The sequence below is a fragment of the Brachyhypopomus gauderio genome, chromosome 12 (assembly GCF_052324685.1).
Source record: "Brachyhypopomus gauderio isolate BG-103 chromosome 12, BGAUD_0.2, whole genome shotgun sequence".
NCBI lineage: Eukaryota > Metazoa > Chordata > Actinopteri > Gymnotiformes > Hypopomidae > Brachyhypopomus > Brachyhypopomus gauderio.
This window is the reverse complement of record NC_135222.1, coordinates 23,941,010-23,966,621: the sequence shown is the minus strand read 5'-3', so window position 1 is coordinate 23,966,621 and position 25,612 is coordinate 23,941,010. Positions and strand designations below refer to the sequence as shown.

At 44.9% G+C, this 25,612-nt stretch overlaps 2 protein-coding genes across 2 annotated transcripts in view; one reads left to right on the top strand and one right to left on the bottom strand.

Moving 5' to 3' along the window:
* The window catches only part of pde3b (phosphodiesterase 3B), a 44,267-nt gene extending 35,866 nt beyond the window's left edge, over positions 1-8,401 (bottom strand). Inside the window, exon 1 of the mRNA XM_077023981.1 lies at positions 7,321-8,401. Within this exon, the coding sequence (XP_076880096.1) occupies positions 7,321-8,202 (882 nt within the window). The 5' untranslated portion in view covers positions 8,203-8,401. The remainder of the gene's footprint in view (positions 1-7,320) is intronic.
* A 1,006-nt stretch (positions 8,402-9,407) lies between these two features.
* On the top strand, positions 9,408-16,686 carry copb1 (COPI coat complex subunit beta 1). The gene is made up of 22 exons (XM_077023980.1): positions 9,408-9,565; positions 10,132-10,277; positions 10,370-10,599; positions 10,815-10,984; positions 11,221-11,335; positions 11,431-11,523; positions 11,642-11,779; positions 11,873-11,992; positions 12,075-12,182; positions 12,550-12,696; positions 13,068-13,213; positions 13,336-13,432; positions 13,678-13,838; positions 13,955-14,075; positions 14,183-14,410; positions 14,551-14,730; positions 15,104-15,248; positions 15,340-15,459; positions 15,537-15,682; positions 15,817-15,906; positions 15,990-16,145; positions 16,309-16,686. The coding sequence occupies exons 2-22, from the start codon at positions 10,187-10,189 to the stop codon at positions 16,366-16,368; spliced, it is 2,862 nt and encodes a 953-aa protein (XP_076880095.1). The 5' UTR covers positions 9,408-9,565; positions 10,132-10,186; the 3' UTR covers positions 16,369-16,686.
* The last annotated feature ends 8,926 nt before the right edge of the window (positions 16,687-25,612 follow it).

The window sequence follows — 25,612 nt, the reverse complement described above, 5'->3', positions numbered from 1 at the left end:
CATCACGGTTACACAACTTCCCACTCCTTCCTCACATCTATAGGAGTCTGAATGCTTTCATGTTTCAGGCATCCACACGGTTTATAGCACACACAGATTAGATAGATGGATAGATGGACTTTTCTCACTATTGATATGTGGTATATAAGGCATAATTATTTCTAGAGATATTTGCTGTCTGAGTGTGAACACAATTTTCATATCTGTTTAAACACCAAATATACAGTATTACCAACAATACCTTTGTTTGATTTGTTTGTGTGCACTGCAATGCCTTCCCAGACTGCACAGAGGAACCTCTTGGAGGAGAGAGGTATACTCTTATCTCCTCCCATTATGACGTGGCCACCATTCAGCAGATCATCCTGGTAAAGCCAAAGTGATTATTCTGCCCAGCCTCTTCCAAAGGGTCTCCTACAAATAGGAGTGTTTGCTAGGAACAGGACCAAAGTTCACATACCGAGGTGCAAGGTGGTTTTTGTCAGTGAGGTGATCACCACAGCTCCCCCTGTATTTCCGTCCTCGGGCTCCTCCCACATATCCACAGCACATGCACAACAAACATGCCCAGCCTGCCAGTTTTAGACTGCTTTATATGGGCTGGTGGTTTGGCCTTCCAAGCTGGTCTTGGGAGTTCACACGTTTTATTTGTCACACTCGTGGTCTTCTACGCATCAAGTCTGGTAACATGCGATTTTCCGTCTGTGTCACATCAGCTAGAAAGAGTACATGACCAGTACAGGAATCCCCAGGAAGAGACCTGCCATGTTAGGGGTCCTCTGAGGTTACATATACAAAGGTCGTGTTGTACGAGGTTACCTTCCCTTCTCTAACAAAGCAAGTCGGTTCTGTCTAATGGCATTTACTATCTGAATCTGCCATCCTACAAATATGCTACTACATTTTTCGGCCCAATACAGTTCAGCTTGTATAACCAGTTTCACTTCATGAGGGAATGAATACTTGCTACTCTGGGCCATGGTAACAACAACCGCTCCGTCAAAGGTAGGTGTTTGTGTACGCATCACCTTTATCTAACCTCTGCCCAGCACTAACACGGTTATCAGTGTTAATACCACCCCCACCCCCCACAGACAACGTAGAACAGCTAGAAAAACACTTTTGAACACTTGAATATGAATGATAGAGAATAAGGATGATTCCCAAGTTAAGCTCTGTAACTAAACACATGCAGTTCATGTTGATAAACTCCACTATGGTTCTTTCGTGGTAGACAAAATATCTGCATACAGAATGAATGAAGCACCTGCTCAAACCCTTAAGCACAGGAGACAATGTCCAAAACCTCGACTATGTTTTACACTGTAGTACTTTAACATGTTTCTGTTATTATTCCTTGTCAATGAATTAAATGTAACAAACAACATTGTTATTCTTCATCCAAAAACAGCAGCTAAATAATGACCCTTTAATTAATATTGTACCAATGTCCTAAGCCCACCATGCAATTAATATCTGTACGTAGTAGCGCAGGACTACAGGAAATGTTTCTAAAATTGTCCTGCCAGAGGGCCCCATACACCCACCCATGTTATCTGGCCCCAGAAGAGGGCACATAAGCCACGCCTCCTCTTAACCACATGGAAAATAAATAGGTGGTGGTGGTGGAGACAGTGGCCCTGTACACGCACGTCTCCCCCAATCTAGAGTTTCAGCTTCATGTTCCACCAGCATAAGCCTGTCCAGAATACAACAGCACAGACTTTACCGAGACATATGGGAGGAGTGAACACAGCACTGCAGGCTGACTGGCAGCTCTGGGCAGTTCTGGGCAGCTCTGGGCAGCACCGTCTGTCCCACCACGTCCCACTGTAAATCAAGCTGAAAGTCTTTCTAACTCAGACATTTTTAATCATGAGGTAATGTTGATGTGGTAATTTAATAATATAAAAAACACATTTTATAAGATGTATGGCCTTATGATTTATGATACAAGTGCTTTTTAGTACACATGTATCTTTAATCGACCTGTATTATATGTACCAGTGCAATACAGAACATGAGTTTGTGAAGGTAGATCGAACCTCTGGGCCCAGAACTAACCAGCCCTAATAAGCAGCTGATCCTGGAACAAAGTGTACCAGTGTGTGCCTAACCTGATCTCCCAACTTTAAATCATCAAAAAATATATTTTCTACTGCTGTATGAATCAAATGAATTTCCTTTGTGGATTAAAGTAAAAATAATAATAATGAAAAGCTTTTTATAGAAGACAAATTTATGTGAACTCCACAATGTCAAAATGTGAAATGAGACATTATTTGGAGACTCTAACAGCATAGACACTCTGGCACTACAGATGTTACTAACAATATCAACCTGGGCCCCACCCCATTCAGCTCGTCCCTGGAATAACAACACCCCTTTACACCATCACCAACCTCTACACCACCACCACCACCACCACCAACCTCTACACCTCCACTCCCTCTACACCATCTACACTACCACCACCCTCTACACCACCACCACCACCACCACCCTCTACACCATCTACACCACCACCAACCTCTACACCACCACCACCACCCTCTACACCATCTACACCACCACCAACCTCTACACCTCCACTCCCTCTACACCATCTACACTACCACCACCCTCTATACCACCACCACCACCACCACCACCACCCTCTACACCACCACTCCATCTACACTACCACCACCCTCTACACCACCACCAGCACCCTCTACACCACCACTCCCTCTACACTATCACCACCCCTTCTACACCACCACCACCCCGTCTGCACCACCCTCTACACCTCCACTCCCTCTACACCATCACCACCCTCTACACCATCACTACCATCCCCTCTTCATCACCATCACCACCATCACCACCACCAGCCTGTGCTGCTACTGTTGGCTTACACAAACGCCCAGGATCCTCACACTAACACTAACCCTAACACTAATCCAAACCCTAATCCTAACACTAACACTAAAAAAAAAAATTACCCTCGTGGGTGACTCTGTGCAACGTACCCTAAACTGAGACACCATGAAAGGTCATCCTGCAATATGGAATCTGATTTAAAGACGCATCGGTACTTTAGACGCATCGGCACAAGTTGCGTTCTTGAATGTCATTTTATGAGCAACTTCTTGAGTAGATTACAAGCAGATCTTGTTCATCAAACTATGAAGTGGCCATGAATCAGAACTCTGCATTTTCTAAACATTGATATAATGTTGATATAATGGACTGGCTCGTGCACATCAGTTTATGGCTTGCATGTTTTAAACATCTTCAAGGTTCCTATTGTTGTACAAACCCGATGCAGTGGCTTAGCTCCACTGTACAGACTTCTGTCACAAAACACTGCCCAAAAGTGTAATTAATATTCAGTGCAGCTCAAACCGTTTGGTGCCATGAATCTACGCTGCTCTGCAGTCAGAGTTCATAGTAACAAAGCAGTATTAACACACAAGTTAACAATGTAATGCTCTTTCAACATAGACTGTGTTAATTCGCGCCAGGCTAATGAAAAACTCAACAAGGGTTTTCTTTGTAAAGTAACCCAGATGTTACTTTACACAAATTATGCATACACATTTGGGTTACAATAAATTACTCTATAAGGTGAAGAAATGCTTAAAATGACAGCAGAAAATGATTTATATTTTGTAAGGATGTCAGTGCATATTGTGAGATGACCATCAGCAATGTTACTGATGCTAACCCTAGCCCTAACCCTAACCCAAAATCATACCTAAACCCTAGCCCTAACCCTGACCCTAAAACAGAGCTCCAGAAGCCTTAGATACTAACCTTCCCCAACGTAACCCTGAAGTCAAAGTCAAAGCCTTCAGATAGGCTAAAATCTTCAACATTATCTCACACAGGATGTCAGCTTGGCTAATGTTCACTTTCACATAGCAAGTATGACAAACACGTCCTACAACGGATGAAAATAGATAATGGCTTTACTCCAAAACCTGCGAAACATTCTGGTGTCTCTCCTGCGTCACCCACACCCTCCACCACGACAGCCTTGTCTGGGAATGCTGTGACAACTGCCCAGAAATCCAAAAACAACGTCTTCATCCATCCCAAATGTTGTGGGAAGATCTGGAGTTAACGCCAACTCTAAAGACTCTGATCAACTTTACAGAGAGCCGGGCAGCATTGTGCCAAATTATCTTAACTCAGTAACAAACCACCATTTTTGTATCCAAGCTACTCTGACAAAACAGCATTCAGTTCAACAAATCTAGAAAAAAATTAATAAATTATCCAGAGAGCCTATTTTATAATCTTTAATAATCCCAAAAGGTTTTTAAAAACGTTGAGCTATTTCTAAATATTTAAAAATTAAAAACAACAACAAAAAAAAGCCAACACAAAAACACACACACACACACCATCACACTGGAATCATTTTCCTATATCCAGGTCAACTGTGCTAAAGTGTTTTCTTATTAATCTCCAGCAATTTATTGCTTATTACCCAATAATGCAGGTTCCCTCAAAATGTTAGCATTTCCTTTGCCTGCTTTTCAATCACATCTGTCAAACCCCAGTGCTAGTATCCACTGGTTTCGAGCCTTCTCTTTGCCTGCACAAATAAACAGACAAGTTCATGAAAGATTTGTGTTGTTTCTACCTGTAGAGCCTGGAGCAACCCTAACGTAGCTTAAACTCACACCTCCCCTCACACGCACCCACACTGTGTTCATTCTGAAAATTAAGGGACAAAACATTTCACTTGAGAAAAAAGGAAACAGGGAAAAACATGAAGAAAAAAGGATTTCAGAAGAGATGGTTATGAATTCCACTGCACACAGGAAGTTCATTCCTGGTTAAACTTCCAGGCCCAAATGTAGCTGCAGTCCTCTGTAAACCCGCGTCATTCAGTTAACTGAAATTGTTCAGCCGTAGAGAGAATTCTAATAACTTTGAATATAATTAACATTCATGCCACAAAATTAACGAAACCTTTTTTGTGAATTATATCAGTACGTCATGATACACATTTGCAACAAACTGATCTGATCAGAGCTTAACGTAAAAATCATTATTCTGCAAGCAGGCACGTGTGTCTGTGCTCCTTCACAGGACTAAAGAGACTGGGCTTTGTTATGGCTTTACATGATTTAAAATTCCCCATCACATAAACATTTCTGAAGGTCTGGCAACCGCTCAGAGAGGTCCACCTTAAACGTGCCGTAATCCTGCCACTGGTTCTAAACACACCCCAGTCTGTGACGAACACAGAGGCACGAACAGCAGGCCACAGGTGTTGGGCTGCTTCACACTCCATATAAATGGAGAAGACATGAGACCACACGTGAGAGAAAGCACTGACCAGAACGTGACCGCAGTATCTGCACACTAGCATCTGTCAGACCCAGAACAACAGAACACCACGCACACGGCACACGTGCAGCAGAGGCTATTAGCTACAGCTCACGAAATAATGCGACTTAAATAAATGAAAAACAAGCATGCAAATGCATTTTAAGCTAATTTAATTTTCACCAACTTACAATAAGAGAATAATTACTAGAATGATTAGTTTGACCTCCTGACACAAAGTTGATATTATATAAACAATGGGAGGTAGAAGAAGACACGTGAGAAGATATCGCAAGGGCCATGCTTCTGGACACACTCTCCACCACACAACTGGAACCTGCAGACGCATCGCGTGAAATCCTGGCTTGTATCGAACGGCTCAGGTGCGGTGGGGTTTTGCACCACTGAGTACGCAAACGCCAACACGTGACTTCACCCAGTGTGCACACAACATGTCTGAGTGAGACAGATTACACAAGTATAGAAAGTGAAGTGTTAGTGTTTCTTCTGAAGGAAGAAATCAAACAGAGAAGAACAAACGGCCGTTATAAACGGGTCACACCAGCTGAAGCGCGATGCAAAACGATCACCACTACGTTCCGTCACAAAACGCAAGAGATTATTTCCGCCGTCGCTGCTAAAAAAAGATGCCTAGTGTAATTTTGTTTTTTCTTTATTCTTCTGTCTTTGAGTACGTGTCCAGTTAAAGCTGTGAAATAGTCCTGGTCCTTCTGAGTTAGGTGTGGAGGGGTGGGACTGTGGCTCAGATAAAGACCTAACACAGCCTTCCAAACACACGAGATCGCAGTTCATGGGCACGACTGAAGAGTGACAACCTGGTACACTGTAATGCACACTCACAGTCCTTTAAAGCGCCCAGTGAATGAGCTCACCATCAAACACGCATCACAGAGAGACTGTCTCCTCACTGCGCCGCTCAAAGCACTCCAACTTTACCCACATTTTCCATCAGAAGCACTCCGAGTCTTATCCTGGCTCCTGTTCACACTCCCCCCTACGGCTGACTGGATGTGTACCTGCCAGCGGGTCTGCTGACCTTGACTCTGATATTCAAACATGACCTTTGACCTGGGCCAGTGCTGACTTCATGGGTGAGGCAGGGTCAGCTTTCTCTAATCTAAATATCAGCAGTGTAGAGAGGTCATGCAGTGTGCAGACGAGACAAATATCCAACCATTTCTGCTGGGTTTCTCCCCTTATGCATAACCTGGTCATTGGGTGTTTATGCTAATACCTGTCAAACGTAAGACTGGCCTGTGAACGCTACACACGGTTCCTTCAGGTACAGGCCTGTCTTTGAATTAAGTGCCCTGTTGTGACTTGGGTCTGATCCAGACAACACGTAAACAGGCCTTTACAAATAGCTCCGTCTCACACATTTACTGGAGCAATTATTGTGACTGTTTTCTAGATCCTCTGTCATTATCCTGCAAACGTGCAGACCGGTATAACTACAATGTGTATTAAAACGGTTATGCACTGCATACATTTTAGTAGAAGCCAGACAAAACACACTCTTCCTTAGGGCTACATATGTGCACACTGTGTGTTTAAAACATGTTTGGAAACATTTAAAATATTTTAGAAGTTTTAAAAGTCCTAAGTTTTATTTATTAAATTTCAAAGTTCAGCATTTGACATGGTTCAGCAAAGTTTGGTTCAGTATTTTACATTTTATGAAATATTGTTAAGTTTGATGAACAACTCCACAATATAACAAAGGTCATCAGAACCAAAAACAACCTGCACTGCCCTTCACTTCTAACGAGCAGAACAGGATAAAGATAAATAAAGAAACGCACGTCCAGTTGGAGTTCTGACCTTTCAGCCCAACTTCAACATTCCTCACTGAAACTGGATGATCTCATGACAAGAGTCTCACGCAGGTGCATTTGTTTCATCTTGAACACTGCATGTAGACACACACAAGATCTGCCGGAGAAGATGATGAAGAGAAACGTGTGAGACTCTTACCTGTTCTCTGGATATGCATGGCAAAGAAGGTCTGCGGGGCATCTTACAGCTGCCATAGTAGCTGCCTGAAGTCTCTCCCAGTGAGACGCAGCTGGACCTTCTCCTGGGTCTGATCACAGGCACTTTTTCCTCGGAGTTTGATATCCTGTTTGCCGTCTCCCTCGGTGGGTAATAATGGTCAAAACAAAGACCGAAGGAAGAGCCCAGGAACCCGGCCACGCAGGCCAGCGCCGGCCTGAGACACGGGGACAGGCAGCCCAGGCTGGTGAAGGAGAGGAGCCACACCAGGCTCGCAAACACCAGGATCAGCACACTGTGCTTGAGTTTGAGAGTCGGAACCAGGGTCAGAAGACCCACACAGCCCAAAACAAAGAGCAGTCTGCCCACCATCTGCATCTGATGGTGATCGTCTCCCCACTGCAAGAACCGCAGGACCACGAAATCCCCCAGGTAGCAGGACACTGGGAGGGAGAGGAGCCAACATCTGCTTCCTTCACTCCTCTTCCTCCGCAGATAGAAGGTCAAGAAGAAGTAGGCACAGCCTATGCTGAACAAAGGACTGATGGACTGCGAGAAATGGGCGAGGAAGGTCCGCAGCTCCGAAACGACGTGTTCACTTTGAAAGATCCTAGAAATGAAGAAAGAAAGCGCAAAGATTGCGAGCGCGCCCACGTACACGGCGGAGACCCGCAACAGTTTGGAGTTCAGCACATCCGCGTTGCAAAACCTGCAGACGTGGAGCAGAAAGCCCGTTCGGTGGTCCTGCTTCAGCGGGGTGACGCAGCCCTTCACGTAGCCGTTCCTGGTGCTGTTTGGACCGCCGACGCCGTCGTGGTGCCGGATCTTACCGTGCAGACCCGCTCCGTCCTCCCGCACGGCCATGTTTCCCGACGAGCGCTCCTTGTGTTTCTCCTAAAGTTTCATTCTCCGGAGCACAAAACCCCCCGCGGACCGACGCTTCACTACATGACGGCGCTCCACGGTCACTCAAACGTGCCCGAGCGGTTCGGCTCGGAGGAGGAGGAGGTGAAGTGTTGTTGTTTTTGAGCGCAGATCGGCTCCAGCGCGCCGCCTACACGCGACAGGCTGTAACGACGACGGGGCTGCGCACAGGCGCGCGCTCCGCGGCCCCGCCCCCCCAAAACAGCGCGCGGCAAGAACGCGCGCATTCTGTGCAGTAACATATTACACACGTATCAGTTATATTCACAACACTCTTAAACATCGTTGGTTTACACATATTGGTTTTTTTTACATTATGTCATTAAAATGCTACCTGTATCCTGTGATATGCTATGGGTCGGAAATTAGCTCATTTATCTTTAAGTTTTCCAGCTATATTCACAGACGCTTTGGCGTTTCGGCTCTATAAACACTGTTGTAGGGATCATTTATTCTCTTACGTCATCGCGCACCCAAGAAGCAGCATTTGTTGTATTGTTACTGTTTTAATTAAATGGATGTAAACGTGACCATGGTCCTGATTAAACACATTTTATTTTTGTTAATAATAGACTTGATGAGTTTCACATGTCACTATACATTTCAGATTTGTTTGCAGCTTATGTGTCATTATTTACTGTGTAATAATGTAACAAATTAAACAGTGAACCCTACATGTGTGTAAATGTAGGTCACGTATATGCTATTTAGCAGATTATCTTAAAGATTTTTGGATGGATTGATCGAGTAGTGTGTGTGTGTGTGTGTGTGTGTGTGTGTTACTATCGGGCCTTCCCTCTGACTGATAACGTGCAGGTATTATGGCTTATTAGGCTTATGTATGCGAAATCAAACACATTAACATTTTTTGTTACGAATCAGTCAAGCTCATGACATTGTAAACATTTTGGTAATGACGACTAATAATGATTTAACGCCAAGAGCCAACGCTGACATATAAAAACAAGTTTTTATTTAACCTCACAACTACAATTCACACAGCAAATCTCTATCCCAAAGACCAGCCTCTGGGTGACGTTCGCGTGTGGAGCGCACTGCGCATGTCCCTCCGCGTGGTCGAAGCGCACTGCGCATGTCCCTCCGCGCGGTCGAAGCGCACTGCGCATGTCCCTCCGCGCGGTCGAAGCGCACTGCGCATGTCCCTCCGCGCGGTCGAAGCGCACTGCGCATGTGCCTCCGTAGCGTTACTGTGGCGAGTCCCGTCTAACTTCCACGTCACTTCACAGGACCACAGCCGCGGACCCTCACCGGGGAGACAGCACGAAGTATTTACCCCACACAGGTAACGATTCAGCGGCCTCACAACCCCCCTCGTTTCGTCGCTGACCGTGTTATTATCGTCGATTATAGCCAAACGGAGACTCGGTTTGTTGACTTTGTCGACGTAGCGGGCTAGGCGGTGTTAGCCGTTAGCATCGCTGGATGTCCTGCGGGGGGACGGAAGTGGTTGGACGGACACCAGAGCGGACCGACGGCGGTGTTGGTCGTTTGTGTCCGTGTCTGTAGAGACTCCGTCCGCACACACGTCTCCATGAACCGTCTGTGCTCCAGTCCTGGCCTTCCAGAGCGGCTATATTAGCTAAGCTAAGCTAGGCTAGCTCGGCCAGACGCTGCCACACAGGCGCCCTGTGGCCCACACAGCAACGTCGTCCAGTCTGCAGCCAACACTGGATAATTATACACTTAGACCTGTGTCCCACCAAACATCTTATATCATACATTTGGAGATGTGATCTTGTATGTAGTAATGACCACCTAGATAGACTGTGTTGTGGATACATTAGGCAGGCAGTACAGGACCTGTGTTTCTGTTTTTTGCATCCTGTCATGTGGTGTCACTTCTTTCAGGACGTCCTGAAAGCGCAGGGGTGTCTTCTGAAGGGACGACCATCTGCCCGGCACCATGACGGCAGCGGAGAACGTGTGTTACACCCTGATCAACGTCCCTGGTGACTCTGAACCCCCTTCAGAAGTCAGCCTTAAAACGGACCTGGGTAAGCAGCTGATAAACCTCCCAGTTCTGTTATCTGATGTAGGTCGAGTACCGCTGAAGATAACGCTTCCTTTTTATTAAAAAAAAAAACAGAGAAGGGGGAGATCAAAGCCAAGACGGAGGCTCTGAAGAAGGTGATCATCATGATCCTGAATGGTGAGAAGCTACCAGGACTCTTGATGACCATCATACGCTTTGTGCTGCCTCTCCAAGACCACACCATCAAAAAGCTGCTCCTGGTCTTTTGGGAAATTGTGCCCAAAACGACTCCGGATGGCAAGTTGCTCCAGGAGATGATTCTGGTCTGCGACGCCTACAGGAAGGTACCTGTCCAATACCTTCATTTACCTGTCCAATACCTTCATTTACCTGTCCAATACCTTCATTTACCTGTCCAATACCTTCATTTACCTGCCCAATACCTTCATTTACCTGTCCAATACCTTCATTTACCTGCCCAATACCTTACTGTGTGTTTCACAGTACAGGCCTGTGTTTCAGTATATTTGAGAACTACTGTGTGTGTTTGAATTCCCAGGACCTGCAGCATCCCAATGAGTTTATTCGTGGCTCCACGCTGCGTTTCCTGTGCAAACTGAAGGAGCCGGAGCTCCTGGAGCCCCTGATGCCGGCCATCCGCGCCTGCCTGGAGCACCGTCACAGCTACGTACGCCGCAACGCCGTCCTCGCCATCTACACCATCTACAGGTGTGTTCCTGGTGTTCCCGGGTGCCCTTCAGCTAACGGGTGGTGCACCTCGGGGGTGCTTTGTGAGGTGTCCTCTCTTTTCATAGGTCCAGAAATGTCCTTTGTTTGGTTATGTTGGGGAAATTAATAGATATGTTTGGTTAAATAGCAGCATTGATGTAAACATAGAAAGATTTGTAGCATTTTTGCTGTTAACGTTCTTTCATTGTTTTTGTTCCTCTTTTTTTTTTATTAAGGAATTTTGAGAATTTAATCCCCGATGCTCCGGAATTGATCCACGATTTCCTTGTGAATGAAAAAGACGCAAGCTGCAAGAGAAACGCCTTCATGATGCTGATTCACGCTGACCAGGTACAGTCACGTGGGCCACACTCCTTTTCCTAACCGATACGGCTCCAGTTCTCCCAAAACTCTTAGACAGTTTCTCCCTCTACCCCTTTTTCCAGGATCGAGCTCTCGATTACCTGAGCACCTGTATCGACCAGGTTCATACGTTTGGAGACATTCTACAGCTCGTCATTGTTGAATTGATCTATAAGGTGAGATTTTAATCTTCTTCATCTTTGGAAACTCCGTTAGCATAATTTCTACACCACAGCGCACAAGACTGAGCTGCGCGTGTGTGCGTGTGTGTTCCTGACGTGTGGCGCTGTGCAGGTGTGCCATGCGAACCCCTCTGAACGTGCACGCTTCATCCGCTGCATCTACAACCTGCTGCAGTCCTCCAGCCCGGCCGTGAGGTACGAGGCAGCAGGGACTTTGGTCACCCTGTCCAGCGCCCCCACAGCCATCAAGGTACCCCGCGCTCCCCTGGCTCAGACGCCTCACTGACCCCTGACCCTCCTCACGCTCTGGCACTCACTCGGCCTCACCAACGTCTGTTTCCAGGCCGCCGCCCAGTGTTACATCGACCTGATCATTAAGGAGAGCGACAACAACGTGAAGCTCATTGTTCTGGACAGGCTGATTGAGCTGAAGGAGCACCCCACTCATGAGAGGGTGCTGCAGGTAATGGGGTAACAGGGTGCTGGGGACAGAGGACAGAAGGGCGGGTGTAGCACAGAGGCTGATGGCTCCTTTCTACCCCCAGGACCTGGTCATGGACATCCTGAGAGTTTTGACCACCCCTGACCTGGAGGTCCGTAAGAAAACACTCCAGCTGGCCCTCGACCTGGTGTCATCCCGTAACGTGGAGGAGGTGGGCTGGCTTGGGCTCCAGGCCTCATTTTAGCCTTTTTGTTTGTTTTCTGTTGCATGCATCCATGACCAGAAACACCACTTCAGGCAAGGCAGATGCCTTCTTGTGGCCCCAGGCCAGTAGGGGGCTCCAGAGGGCTGACAGGCTTAAACTACAGAATCACCACTGTAGAATCATTGTGTAGACAAGTGTAGACTGACAGGATCACCATACTCTTGTGTTCTTCAGTGTTGTACTGACAGTGTTGATTGTGACGGTGTGTGATTTACCACCAGATGTTTTTAAGCGCTATGAAGCATTATACACTGTTGTGAAGCTTCGTAGCTGCTTAGAATCAGCTGCTGACCGGCCATTTCTTCTTCTGCAGTTGGTCATCGTGCTGAAGAAAGAGGTGATCAAAACCAACAACGTGACTGAGCATGAGGACACGGATAAATACAGGCAGCTACTGGTGCGCACACTCCACTCCTGCAGCGTACGCTTCCCTGACATGGCTGCCAACGTCATCCCTGTGGTGAGACCACACCCACCCGTCTCCGTCACCACACCCACCCGACACCACACGTCTCCGACACCACACGTCTCCGACACCACACGTCTCCGTCACCACACGTCTCCGTCACCACACGTCTCCGTCACCACCCGTCTCCGTCACCACCCGTCTCCGTCACCACACGTCTCCGTCACCACACCTGCAAAAACTGGACTAACGTTATGGAAGCTGACATAAATGTCTCTTAAATGTTTGTGTGCATAAGTACTAAATATTTACTGAAAATAACACAAATATTTACTCAATATCTAGTTTTTGTAATTGACATGGATAGTAACTCCTAGACCATGGTGTGTGTGTATGCGCGTGATTGTGTGTGTGTGCATACACAGCTGATGGAGTTCCTGAGTGACACTAATGAAGCTGCCGCTGCTGATGTGCTGGAGTTTGTGCGTGAGGCCATTCAGAGGTTTGACAACCTCCGACCCCTCATCATCGAGAAGATGCTGGAGGTCTTCCACGCCATCAAAACCGTCAAGTACGTCTCACCGTGGTGTTTACACCGTAGTGTTTACACCGTGAACGTGAAGCCCGTGTGTGTGTTACAGAAGGGCAGTGTGCACCGGCGTTTGCTGTAAAGTGTGTTCTGTTTGTCTGTAGGATTTACCGCGGGGCCCTGTGGATTCTGGGGGAGTACTGCAGCACTAAAGAGGACATCCAGAGCGTCATGACGGAAGTGCGCAGGTCGCTCGGCGAGGTACGACAGCCCCGCTCGGGGCTCACACGCTCGGCCGTGTCCCGCAGTGCCTTCATGATGCTGTATGAGACCAAACACTCCCTCAGCCAATCAGCTGTCTTCTGTTTTCATGTGTTTTCATAAACCTGCTTTTGGGTGTTCATCACTGATTATAGGTACAGATGAAGAGTGTGTGTGGAAAGTTTAGCAGGTTTTCCAGTTGCTGTGTGAATCTGCCCAGCTGAGCTCGGTTCTCCTGCATCTAGATCCCCATAGTGGAGAACGAGATAAAGAAGGAGACCGGAGAGGTCAAGTCTGAGGAGGAGGTCAACGTGGCTCCTGCCCAGAGGCTCGTCACCGAGATGGGCACCTACGTCACTCAGAGCGCCCTCAGCTCCTCCCGACCCTCCAAGAAAGAAGAGGACAGGTGTGTCTTCCTCCATGTTCTCCTCCTGCCCCAGGACTCCTGCTCCCTCACTGGGGGGGTCTCGTCTCCGTTTGACAACCCTGCAGTAGCGCTGACCTTTGCCCTTTGCCCCACAGACCTCCTCTGAGGGGATTTCTCCTGGACGGAGACTTCTATGTTGCTGCATCTCTCGCGACAACGCTGACCAAGATCGCTCTGCATTACACGGCCATCGTTCAGGACAAGAGGAAGCAAAACGTGAGTCCACGTGACGTTTGTCGCCCGCTGCGTCGCCGCGTGACCCGCAGACTCGTTCGGTGCCGCCACACCTCCACCTTTTTTTTGTCTCTCTCCGCTTGCCGTAGTCGTTCGTGGCGGAGGCCATGCTGATCATGGCCACGGTGCTGCACCTGGGCAAGTCCTCGCTGCCGAAGAAGCCGATCACGGACGACGACGTGGACCGCATCTCGCTGTGCCTGCGCGTGCTGTCCGACTGCTCGCCCCTCATGAGCAACATCTTCAACCGCGAGTGCCGCCGCTCTCTCTCTCACATGCTCGCCGCTCGCCTCGAGGAGGAGAAGCTCTCTCAGAAGGTGTGCACACTGGGCCCCGCCCCCTGCTTCTGGTCCCCGCCCCCTGGCTCAGCGTTTATGTATGTGGGGACTTGGCGTTTGCTGCCTCGTGTGCAGTTGCTTGTTTTTAATTAATTTTTTGCCCTTGCTTCAATCTGCAGAAGGAGTCGGAGAAGCGCAACGTGACCGTCCAGGCGGACGATCCAATCTCCTTCATGCAGTTGACCGCCAAGAACGAGATGACCTCTAAAGAGGACCAGTTCCAGCTCAGCCTGCTGGCCGCCATGGGCAACACGCAGAGGAAGGAGGCGGCCGACCCGCTGGCCTCCAAGCTTAACAAGGTACTGCTCAGGGCAGAGAGCTGTGGGCTGCAGTGTGCGTGTGTGGCCAGCAGGAGGCGGTGGGGTTCATCTGACGGATTAACCTGAAGAACACTAAATGCAGGTGTTTCCTGTGTGTCTAGATGTGGTAAAGATGTCTCAGAGTTTCAGTATATTTAAGGCGTTTCAGTGTTGCCGGTATGGAAAGTTTTGAGTTAAACTGTTGATGACTGATCGCTGAGTTGAATCAGGCCCGTTAAAGTGGGTTTGAGATTGGTGTGTGTGATCGGGCCTGTAGGCCCCTCCCCCTGTTCCATACCGACTACATGTACGTGAGCAGCTGCTCTGTGCTGTGGGTGTTTGGGGCTCATTCTGCTGTGGTTTTCTTCCTCAGGTCACACAGCTGACTGGTTTCTCGGACCCAGTCTACGCCGAGGCCTACGTCCACGTCAACCAGTACGACATCGTCCTGGACGTGCTTGTGGTCAACCAAACGAGCGACACCCTGCAGAACTGCACCCTGGAGCTGGCCACGTTGGGTGGGTTCTCCCGCCCCTCACTGTAGTCTCACCGCTCTGCTGGTGGTTGTAGTCAGGTGTAAGATGTCCGGACCGTCTGCTAATCCCGCAGGTGACCTGAAGCTTGTGGAGAAGCCGTCTCCTCTTACTCTGGCTCCGCACGACTTCGCCAACATCAAGGCTAACGTCAAGGTGGCCTCCACGGAGAACGGCATCATCTTTGGAAACATTGGTATGAGCGTTAACTGCTTGACTGTCGTTGAGTGCAGCTGTGATGCGTTGGTGCTGATATAATGGCGTGTTTGGCAGTCTATGACGTGTCCGGGGCGGCTAGCGACAGGAACTGCGTGGTCCTCAGTGATATCCACATCGACATCATGGACTATATCCAGCCGGCCTCCTGCACGGACGCAGAGTTCAGGCAGATGTGGGCAGAGTTTGAGTGGGAGAACAAGGTATAAGCGCCACCCAGAGGCGGGTCAATGGGCCTGACTGGCTGGCAGTCAGGGGGGCGGGGCAGGGCGGAGCCATCACCCTGGCCTGCATTTGGGTGGACGGTCTTGATCGTTCGTTTCCTTCTTTCTTTAAGGTTACAGTAAACACCAACATCACCGATCTGAACGAGTACCTTCAACACATTCTTGGTTCCACTAACATGAAGTGCCTGACCCCAGAGAAGGTAAGGAGAAGGTCCTCGCGTCTCCCGCGTCTCCCTCCCCGTGTGGCGTCAGAGTAACGGTCTCCCGCTCCGTGTGAATCCAGGCCCTGTCTGGCTTCTGTGGCTTCATGGCGGCCAACCTGTACGCGCGCTCCATCTTTGGGGAAGATGCTCTGGCCAACGTGAGCATCGAGAAGCCCATCCACCTGGGCCCCGATGCGCCCGTCAGCGGACACATTCGCATCAGAGCCAAGAGCCAGGTAGGACCTCCACCACTACCCTTTGACCTTTCACCTTGTGGTGTAGTATGGCGGTTTAGTCTCTTCTGATCGCAGACCCCCTCCTAGTGATTTCACCTTCTGATTTATCAGTGACTCGGAGAAACATGCTGTGTTTTTTGGTTCTCTGGTCCCTCTCTCATAGGGTATGGCCTTGAGTCTGGGTGACAAGATCAATCTCTCCCAGAAGAAGTCTACCTCGTAAACGCAAACTGAGCTCATGATGGCTAAAGAAAGGAGCCACCTGAAAACACAATGGTGATCTTTATTCTCTCTCTTTCTCTGTCTCACTCTGTCTCACTGTCTCTCTCTCTCTCTGTCTCGCTGTCTCTCCCTCTGACTGTCTCTCCGTTTCTCTGTCTCACCTGTACATGTACAGTGCTTAGTGAACAGAATCTGTAGTCCCACTGAAGATGTTTGTGGATTATTTAGAGTTTCTGTCAACAAAACTATTCTCTATCGCTGGAAAAGCATTTTGCTCTCATTAAGTTGGAAACCCTTTCAATAAACATTTCTCCACATAGACCGTCTCTGTGGTTGGGTTATTCTATGCCATACGGCTCCTTCAGACGGTACTTGGTCATAACCGTCTGTTGTATGAATATAAATAATGTTTATAACTGGCTGAGGACGCTACCCATAGTGAACGGTTCATCCTCCTATCTTTTTTGGTCTTTTTTTGTTTTTACTTTTTTATTTTTAGAAAAGTTCTGGAATGTGTGCGAGTTTAGAGATAGTCACATGCTCTTCGGATGACTGTCCTCAGAAAAGGAGACTGTGCTCCACACACACACACATCTTATTTTGGGGCTTTGAAGTGAGACTTTGTGTGGGTGTCCTGCCCCCCTGTGTGCTGGGCGGGGCTCCCGGAGTGACGTGTAAGTGTCCTGCCCCCCCCGTGTCCTGGGCAGGGCTCCCGGAGTGACGTGAGGATGTCCTGTATCTTCATCTCCAGACGAGTGAGAGTCAGCACTTTTAACTGTGCGGCTCGGATGCAGTGGAGATTAGTACTGCATGCAGGCTTTAATCCCATTGCCATGGTAATTGTTTCTCGTTTCAACTGTAGTAGAATGGAACCAAATGGCCAGAGGATGTAACGTAGCGTAACGCAGCTCAGCTACACACATCTACCGTATGAGTGATGTGTCCCAGTGTCGTGTTGGGAGCCCTACACACTTGATGGTGCAGTTAGGCTGCTGTGATGTTCCAGGCCGAGCCGGACGCCACTCGGATCTCCCCCATCGGTTCTGTGACTGAGGGTCACGGTTCCAGCACACTTCTGTCTCCCACAGAGCATGTCCAGCAGTGACGGGGCATCTCGAGAAGACTTAGCTGGTCATAAATCACATGAAACAAACGGCTGATTTTACACTGAAGAGTTGGCACACTGCCAAAACCACCAAAACAGTCTCAATATCAAATTAAATTAGCACTGGAATTAACACAGCGTCCTTGGGCATGTTTATCTTCAGCTCTAATGATAAGATTATTTTCAGTCTCCATCACTGAGCAATGCCATATATAAACATTCTGGAGCTACACCCCTGAGTTTGTGTGAGACTGATTCCTGACAGCTACGCCCCCTGGATTCATGTGAGACTGAGCCCTGATAGCTACGCCCCCTGAGTTTTTGTGAGACTGATTCCTGACAGCTACGCCCCCTGAGTTCATGTGAGACTGAGCCCTGACAGCTACGCCCCCTGAGTTTGTGTGAGACTGAGCCCTGATAGCTACGCCCCCTGAGTTTGTGTGAGACTGATTCCTGACAGCTACGCCCCCTGGGTTCGTGTGAGACTGATATCTGACAGCTACGCCCCCTGAGTTCATGTGAGACTGATCCCTGATAGCTACGCCCCCTGAGTTCATGTGAGACTGATATCTGACAGCTACGCCCCCTGAGTTTGTGTGAGACTGATATCTGACAGCTACGCCCCCTGGGTTTGTGTGAGACTGATATCTGACAGCTACGCCCCCTGAGTTCATGTGAGACTGATCCCTGACAGCTACGTCCCCTGAGTTCATGTGAGACTGATATCTGACAGCTACGCCCCCTGAGTTTGTGTGAGACTGATATCTGACAGCTACGCCCCCTGAGTTTGTGTGAGACTGATATCTGACAGCTACGCCCCCTGAGTTTGTGTGAGACTGATATGACAGCTACGCCCCCTGGGTTTGTGTGAGACTGATATCTGACAGCTACGCCCCCTGAGTTTGTGTGAGACTGATATCTGACAGCTACACCCCCTGGGTTCATGTGAGACTGATCTCTGATAGCTACGCCCCCTGGGTTCATGTGAGACTGATATCTGACCGCTAAGCCCCCTGAGTTCGTGTGAGACTGATATCTGACAGCTACGCCCCCTGGGTTCATGTGAGACTGATATCTGACAGCTACGCCCCCTGGGTTCGTGTGAGACTGATATCTGACAGCTACGCCCCCTCTAGTACTTGACTGAGCTCAACATGCATGTTCCTTCACATTGTCACCATGTCTCCAGAAGGACATGACAGGATGTCTGTTTGTCACTCCAAAAGGTCAAAGTACCTGCAAACCAATTAATACTTCATTTGAATAGTGATTATGCAAATGACACTTCTGTTTGCATAAGATGTGTCTCCAGAAGAGGATAACAGTAAGTACTCTATGGTTAGGGTTAGCTGCAGCATTCTGGAGTTAACTGGGGTTAACTGGTTTTAAAAGGAGTTAACTGAATTTAACTGGGGTTAATTAGAAGCATGTGTGGTTGATCCACTCCTCCTCCTCCTCATTCATCTCAACACATGCCAGTGGCCAGTTGTTCCTCAAACAAAAGTGCTCAGTGAGTGAAACTGGAACCATCTGTCTTTGTGACATTTAAAAACTCAGACCCTCCATTTACAAAATGGGGCGTCTCTGCTGCACAATCTGCTTTAAAAATCTACAAACTACATATGGAAGAATTGCAGTGGTATTGTTTTTCTGGTTTGATTTAGTGGTTCCTTCTGCAGAAGTATAGAAGAAGAATTGAATGACTACTGACAGGTTAAAAATGACTTCAAGTAGGTATTATGTCTGTAATGTGTGGGGTGTTACCACAGATAAAACAAACTGACAAAACCAGAAACTGAACCATGTAGAGAGCTGAGCGCCAAGACCAGGTACTCCAACCTGTGGGAGCGGTGCAGAACATTCACTGCTTACTGGACTCAGACTCAGACGTCTTTCCTTTGGTCTTATGGAGCCACTCCACCATTTTAGGGATCACAGCACACCACTGGGACAACCTTGGGGTGGCACAAAACCTTCCCAAAAACACCGTTTGGAGATGTATACATATATGTTGTCGAGTTCTAGCATGTGATATATACATATATGTTGTAGAGTTCTAGCGTGTGATATATATACATATATGTTGTAGAGGTCTGGCATGTGATAAATACATACATGTTGTAGAGGTCTGACATGTGATATATTTACATATATTGTAGAGGTCTGGTGTGTGATATATATATATATATATGTTGTAGAGTTGTAGCATGTGATATATACATATATGTTGTAGAGGTCTGATGTGTGATATACATATATGTTGTAGAGTTCTGGCGTGTGATATATACACATATGTTGTAGAGGTCTGGTGTGTGATATATACATATATGTTGTAGAGTTCTAGCATGTGATATATACATATATGTTGTAGAGTTCTAGCGTGTGATATATATACATATATGTTGTAGAGGTCTGGCATGTGATATATACATACATGTTGTAGAGGTCTGGCATGTGATATATTTACATATGTTGTAGAGGTCTGGCGTGTGATATATATATATGTTGTAGAGTTGTAGCATGTGATATATACATATACGTTGTAGAGGTCTGATGTGTGATATACATATATGTTGTAGAGTTCTGGCGTGTGATATATACATATATGTTGTAGAGGTCTGGTGTCTGATATATACATATATGTTGTAGAATTCTAGCATGTGATATATACATATATGTTGTAGAGGTCTGATGTGTGATATACATATATGTTGTAGAGTTCTGGCGTGTGATATATACATATATGTTGTAGAGGTCTGGTGTGTGATATATACATATATGTTGTAGAGGTCTGGTGTGTGATATATACATATATGTTGTAGAGTTCTAGCATGTGATATATACATATATGTTGTAGAGGTCTGATGTGTGATATACATATATGTTGTAGAGTTCTGGCGTGTGATATATACATATATGTTGTAGAGGTCTGGTGTGTGATATATACATATATGTTGTAGAGGTCTGGTGTGTGATATATACATATATGTTGTAGAGTTCTGGCGTGTGATATATGTACATATATGTTATAGAGTTTTGGCGTGTGATATATACATATATGTTGTAGAGGTCTGGTGTGTGATATATACATATATGTTGTAGAGTTCTAGCATGTGATATATACATATATGTTGTAGAGGTCTGATGTGTGATATACATATATGTTGTAGAGTTCTGGCGTGTGATATATACATATATGTTGTAGAGGTCTGGCGTGTTATATATATATATACATATATGTAGAGGTCTGGCGTGTGATATGTTTACATATATGTTGTAGAGTTCTGGCGTGTGATATATACATATATGTTGTAGAGTTCTAGCGTGTGATATATACATATATGTTGTAGAGGTCTGGCATGTGATATATATATATACATATATGTTGTAGAGGTCTGATGTGTGATATACATATATGTTGTAGAGTTCTGGCGTGTGATATATACATATATGTTGTAGAGGTCTGGCGTGTTATATATATATACATATATGTAGAGGTCTGGCGTGTGATATGTTTACATATATGTTGTAGAGTTCTGGCGTGTGATATATACATATATGTTGTAGAGTTCTAGCGTGTGATATATACATATATGTTGTAGAGTTCTGGTGTGTGATATATATATATATATACATATATGTTGTAGAGGTCTGGCGTGTGATATATATATATACATATATGTTGTAGAGGTCTGGCATGTGATATATATATACATATATGTTGTAGAGGTCTGGCATGTGATATGTTTACATATATGTTGTAGAGTTCTGGCGTGTGATATATACATATATGTTGTAGAGTTCTGGCGTGTGATATGTTTACATATATGTTGTAGAGGTCTGGCGTGTGATATGTTTACATATATGTTGTAGAGTTCTGGTGTGTGATATATATATACATATATGTTGTAGAGGTCTGGCGTGTGATATGTTTACATAAATGTTGTAGAGTTCTGGCGTGTGATATATATACATATATGTTGTAGAGGTCTGGCGTGTGATATATATACATATATGTTGTAGAGGTCTGGCGTGTGATATGTTTACATATATGTTGTAGAGGTCTGGCGTGTGATATATATACATATATGTTGTAGAGGTCTGGCGTGTTATATATATACTTATATGTAGAGGTCTGGCGTGTGATATGTTTACATATATGTTGTAGAGTTCTAGCGTGTGATATATACATATATGTTGTAGAGTTCTGGCGTGTGATATATATACATATATGTTGTAGAGGTCTGGCGTGTTATATATATACATATATGTAGAGGTCTGGCGTGTGATATGTTTACATATATGTTGTAGAGGTCTGGTGTGTGATATATACATATATGTTGTAGAGTTCTGGCGTGTGATATATATACATATATGTTATAGAGTTTTGGCGTGTGATATATACATATATGTTGTAGAGTTCTAGCGTGTGATATATACATATATGTTGTAGAGTTCTGGCGTGTGATATGTTTACATATATGTTGTAGAGGTCTGGCGTGTGATATGTTTACATATATGTTGTAGAGTTCTGGTGTGTGATATATATATACATATATGTTGTAGAGGTCTGGCGTGTGATATGTTTACATAAATGTTGTAGAGTTCTGGCGTGTGATATATATACATATATGTTGTAGAGGTCTGGAATGTGATATATATACATATATGTTGTAGAGGTCTGGCGTGTGATATGTTTACATATATGTTGTAGAGGTCTGGCGTGTGATATATATACATATATGTTGTAGAGGTCTGGCGTGTTATATATATACATATATGTAGAGGTCTGGCGTGTGATATGTTTACATATATGTTGTAGAGTTCTAGCGTGTGATATATACATATATGTTGTAGAGTTCTAGCGTGTGATATATACATATATGTTGTAGAGTTCTGGCGTGTGATATATATACATATATGTTGTAGAGGTCTGGCGTGTTATATATATACATATATGTAGAGGTCTGGCGTGTGATATGTTTACATATATGTTGTAGAGGTCTGGTGTGTGATATATACATATATGTTGTAGAGTTCTGGCGTGTGATATATGTTATAGAGTTTTGGCGTGTGATATATACATATATGTTGTAGAGTTCTAGCGTGTGATATATACATATATGTTGTAGAGTTCTAGCGTGTGATATGTACATATATGTTGTAGAGTTCTAGCGTGTGATATATACATATATGTTTTAGAGGTCTGGCGTGTGATATGTTTACATATATGTTGTAGAGGTCTGGCGTGTGATATGTTTACATATATGTTGTAGAGTTCTGGCGTGTGATATATACATATATGTTATATAGTTTTGGCGTGTGATATATACATATATGTTGTAGAGTTCTAGCGTGTGATATATACATATATGTTGTAGAGTTCTGGCGTGTGATATATATACATATATGTTATAGAGTTTTGGCGTGTGATATATACATATATGTTGTAGAGTTCTAGCGTGTGATATATACATATATGTTGTAGAGGTCTGGCGTGTGATATGTTTACATATATGTTGTAGAGTTCTGGTGTGTGATATATATATATACATATATGTTGTAGAGGTCTGGCATGTGATATGTTTACATATATGTTGTAGAGTTCTGGCGTGTGATATATATACATATATGTTGTAGAGGTCTGGCGTGTGATATATATATATACATATATGTTGTAGAGGTCTGGCATGTGATATGTTTACATATATGTTGTAGAGTTCTGGCGTGTGATATATACATATATGTTGTAGAGTTCTGGCGTGTGATATATACATATATGTTGTAGAGTTCTGGCGTGTGATATGTTTACATATATGTTGTAGAGGTCTGGCGTGTGATATATACATATATGTTGTAGAGTTCTAGCGTGTGATATATACAAATATGTTGTAGAGTTCTAGCGTGTGATATATATACATATATGTTGTAGAGGTCTGGCATGTGATATATACATATATGTTGTAGAGGTCTGGCATGTGATATATTTACATATGTTGTAGAGGTCTGGCGTGTGATATATACATATATGTTGTAGAGTTCTAGCATGTGATATATACATATATGTTGTAGAGGTCTGATGTGTGATATACATATATGTTGTAGAGTTCTGGTGTGTGATATATACATATATGTTGTAGAGGTCTGGTGTGTGATATATACATATATGTTGTAGAGGTCTGGTGTGTGATATATACATATATGTTGTAGAGGTCTGATGTGTGATATACATATATGTTGTTGAGTTCTGGCGTGTGATATATACATAAATGTTGTAGAGGTCTGGCGTGTGATATATACATATATGTTGTAGAGTTCTGGCGTGTGATATATACATATATGTTATAGAGTTTTGGCGTGTGATATATACATATATGTTGTAGAGTTCTAGCGTGTGATATATACATATATGTTGTAGAGTTCTAGCGTGTGATATATACATATATGTTGTAGAGTTCTATCGTGTGATATATACATATATGTTGTAGAGGTCTGGCGTGTGATATGTTTACATATATGTTGTAGAGTTCTGGCATGTGATATATATATACATATATGTTGTAGAGGTCTGGCGTGTGATATGTTTACATATATGTTGTAGAGTTCTGGCGTGTGATATGTTTACATATATGTTGTAGAGTTCTGGCGTGTGATATATACATATATGTTGTAGAGGTCTGGTGTGTGATATATACATATATGTTGTAGAGGTCTGGTGTGTGATATATACATATATGTTGTAGAGGTCTGGCGTGTGATATATACATATATGTTGTAGAGGTCTGGTGTGTGATATATACATATATGTTGTAGAGGTCTGGTGTGTGATATATACATATATGTTGTAGAGGTCTGGTGTGTGATATATACATATATGTTGTAGAGTTCTGGCGTGTGATATATACATATATGTTGTAGAGGTCTGGCGTGTGATATATACATATATGTTGTAGAGTTCTGGCGTGTGATATATACATATATGTTGTAGAGGTCTGGCGTGTGATATATACATATATGTTGTAGAGTTCTGGCGTGTGATATATACATATATGTTGTAGAGGTCTGGTGTGTGATATATACATATATGTTGTAGAGGTCTGGTGTGTGATATATACATATATGTTGTAGAGTTCTGGCATGTGATATATACATATATGTTGTAGAGGTCTGGTGTGTGATATATACATATATGTTGTAGAGGTCTGGTGTGTGATATATACATATATGTTGTAGAGGTCTGGTGTGTGATATATACATATATGTTGTAGAGGTCTGGCGTGTGGTCCTGCCTCCCCCTGTCAGTCTTGTCTTTTGTTTTGTTCTCTGTGTGTTTGAGTGTCTTTTATTTTGACATTTCCTAGTTGTCTCTGTTTTCACACCCCTGCCATGTTCTCTGCCGCCCGTTTTCACTTTCAGGTGTGTCTTGTTGTGTCCCTTGTTTAGTTGATGTATTTAAGTCCTGTGTTTGGTCTCTGTGGTTGTGGGTTATTGAACGTTGTTAGCTGTACAGTGTAAGTCATTAGTATTGGTTTGTGTCTATGACTTTTGTGAGTCTTGCTTCTTTTGTGTTAGTTCCCTTGTTATCTTTGGTCTTTGTATGAGTTGTGCTGTTTTTGTGTCAGTCTTTTATATTAAACCTCTTGAAAGCTGCATATGCGTCCCACCTGCTCAGCCAGGTTTGTTACAGGTCTGGCGTGTGATATGTTTACATATATGTTGTAGAGTTCTGGCGTGTGATATATATACATATATGTTGTAGAGGTCTGATGTGTGATATATATACATATATGTTGTAGAGTTCTGGTGTGTGATATATACATGTTGTACAGGTCTGGTGTGTGATATATACATATATGTTGTAGAGTTCTAGCGTGTGATATATATACATATATGTTGTAGAGTTCTGGCGTGTGATATATACATGTTTTCCTTCCCTTTCAGTGCTCCTGAGAGACCTAGAAATTGTTGGAAGTTCTGCAGGACTCCATGTTAATTGAAATTCCTTTAATTCCTCTGGGGCTCCATCTGAGTGTAGGAGTCAGTAGGAATGTGATAATGCTGCAGCCCAAAGAAACAGCATACGAAGATATCTGTGGAGAGGACAGACCGTGTGCAGACTGGAGTGTGTGCGGTGTGTAGC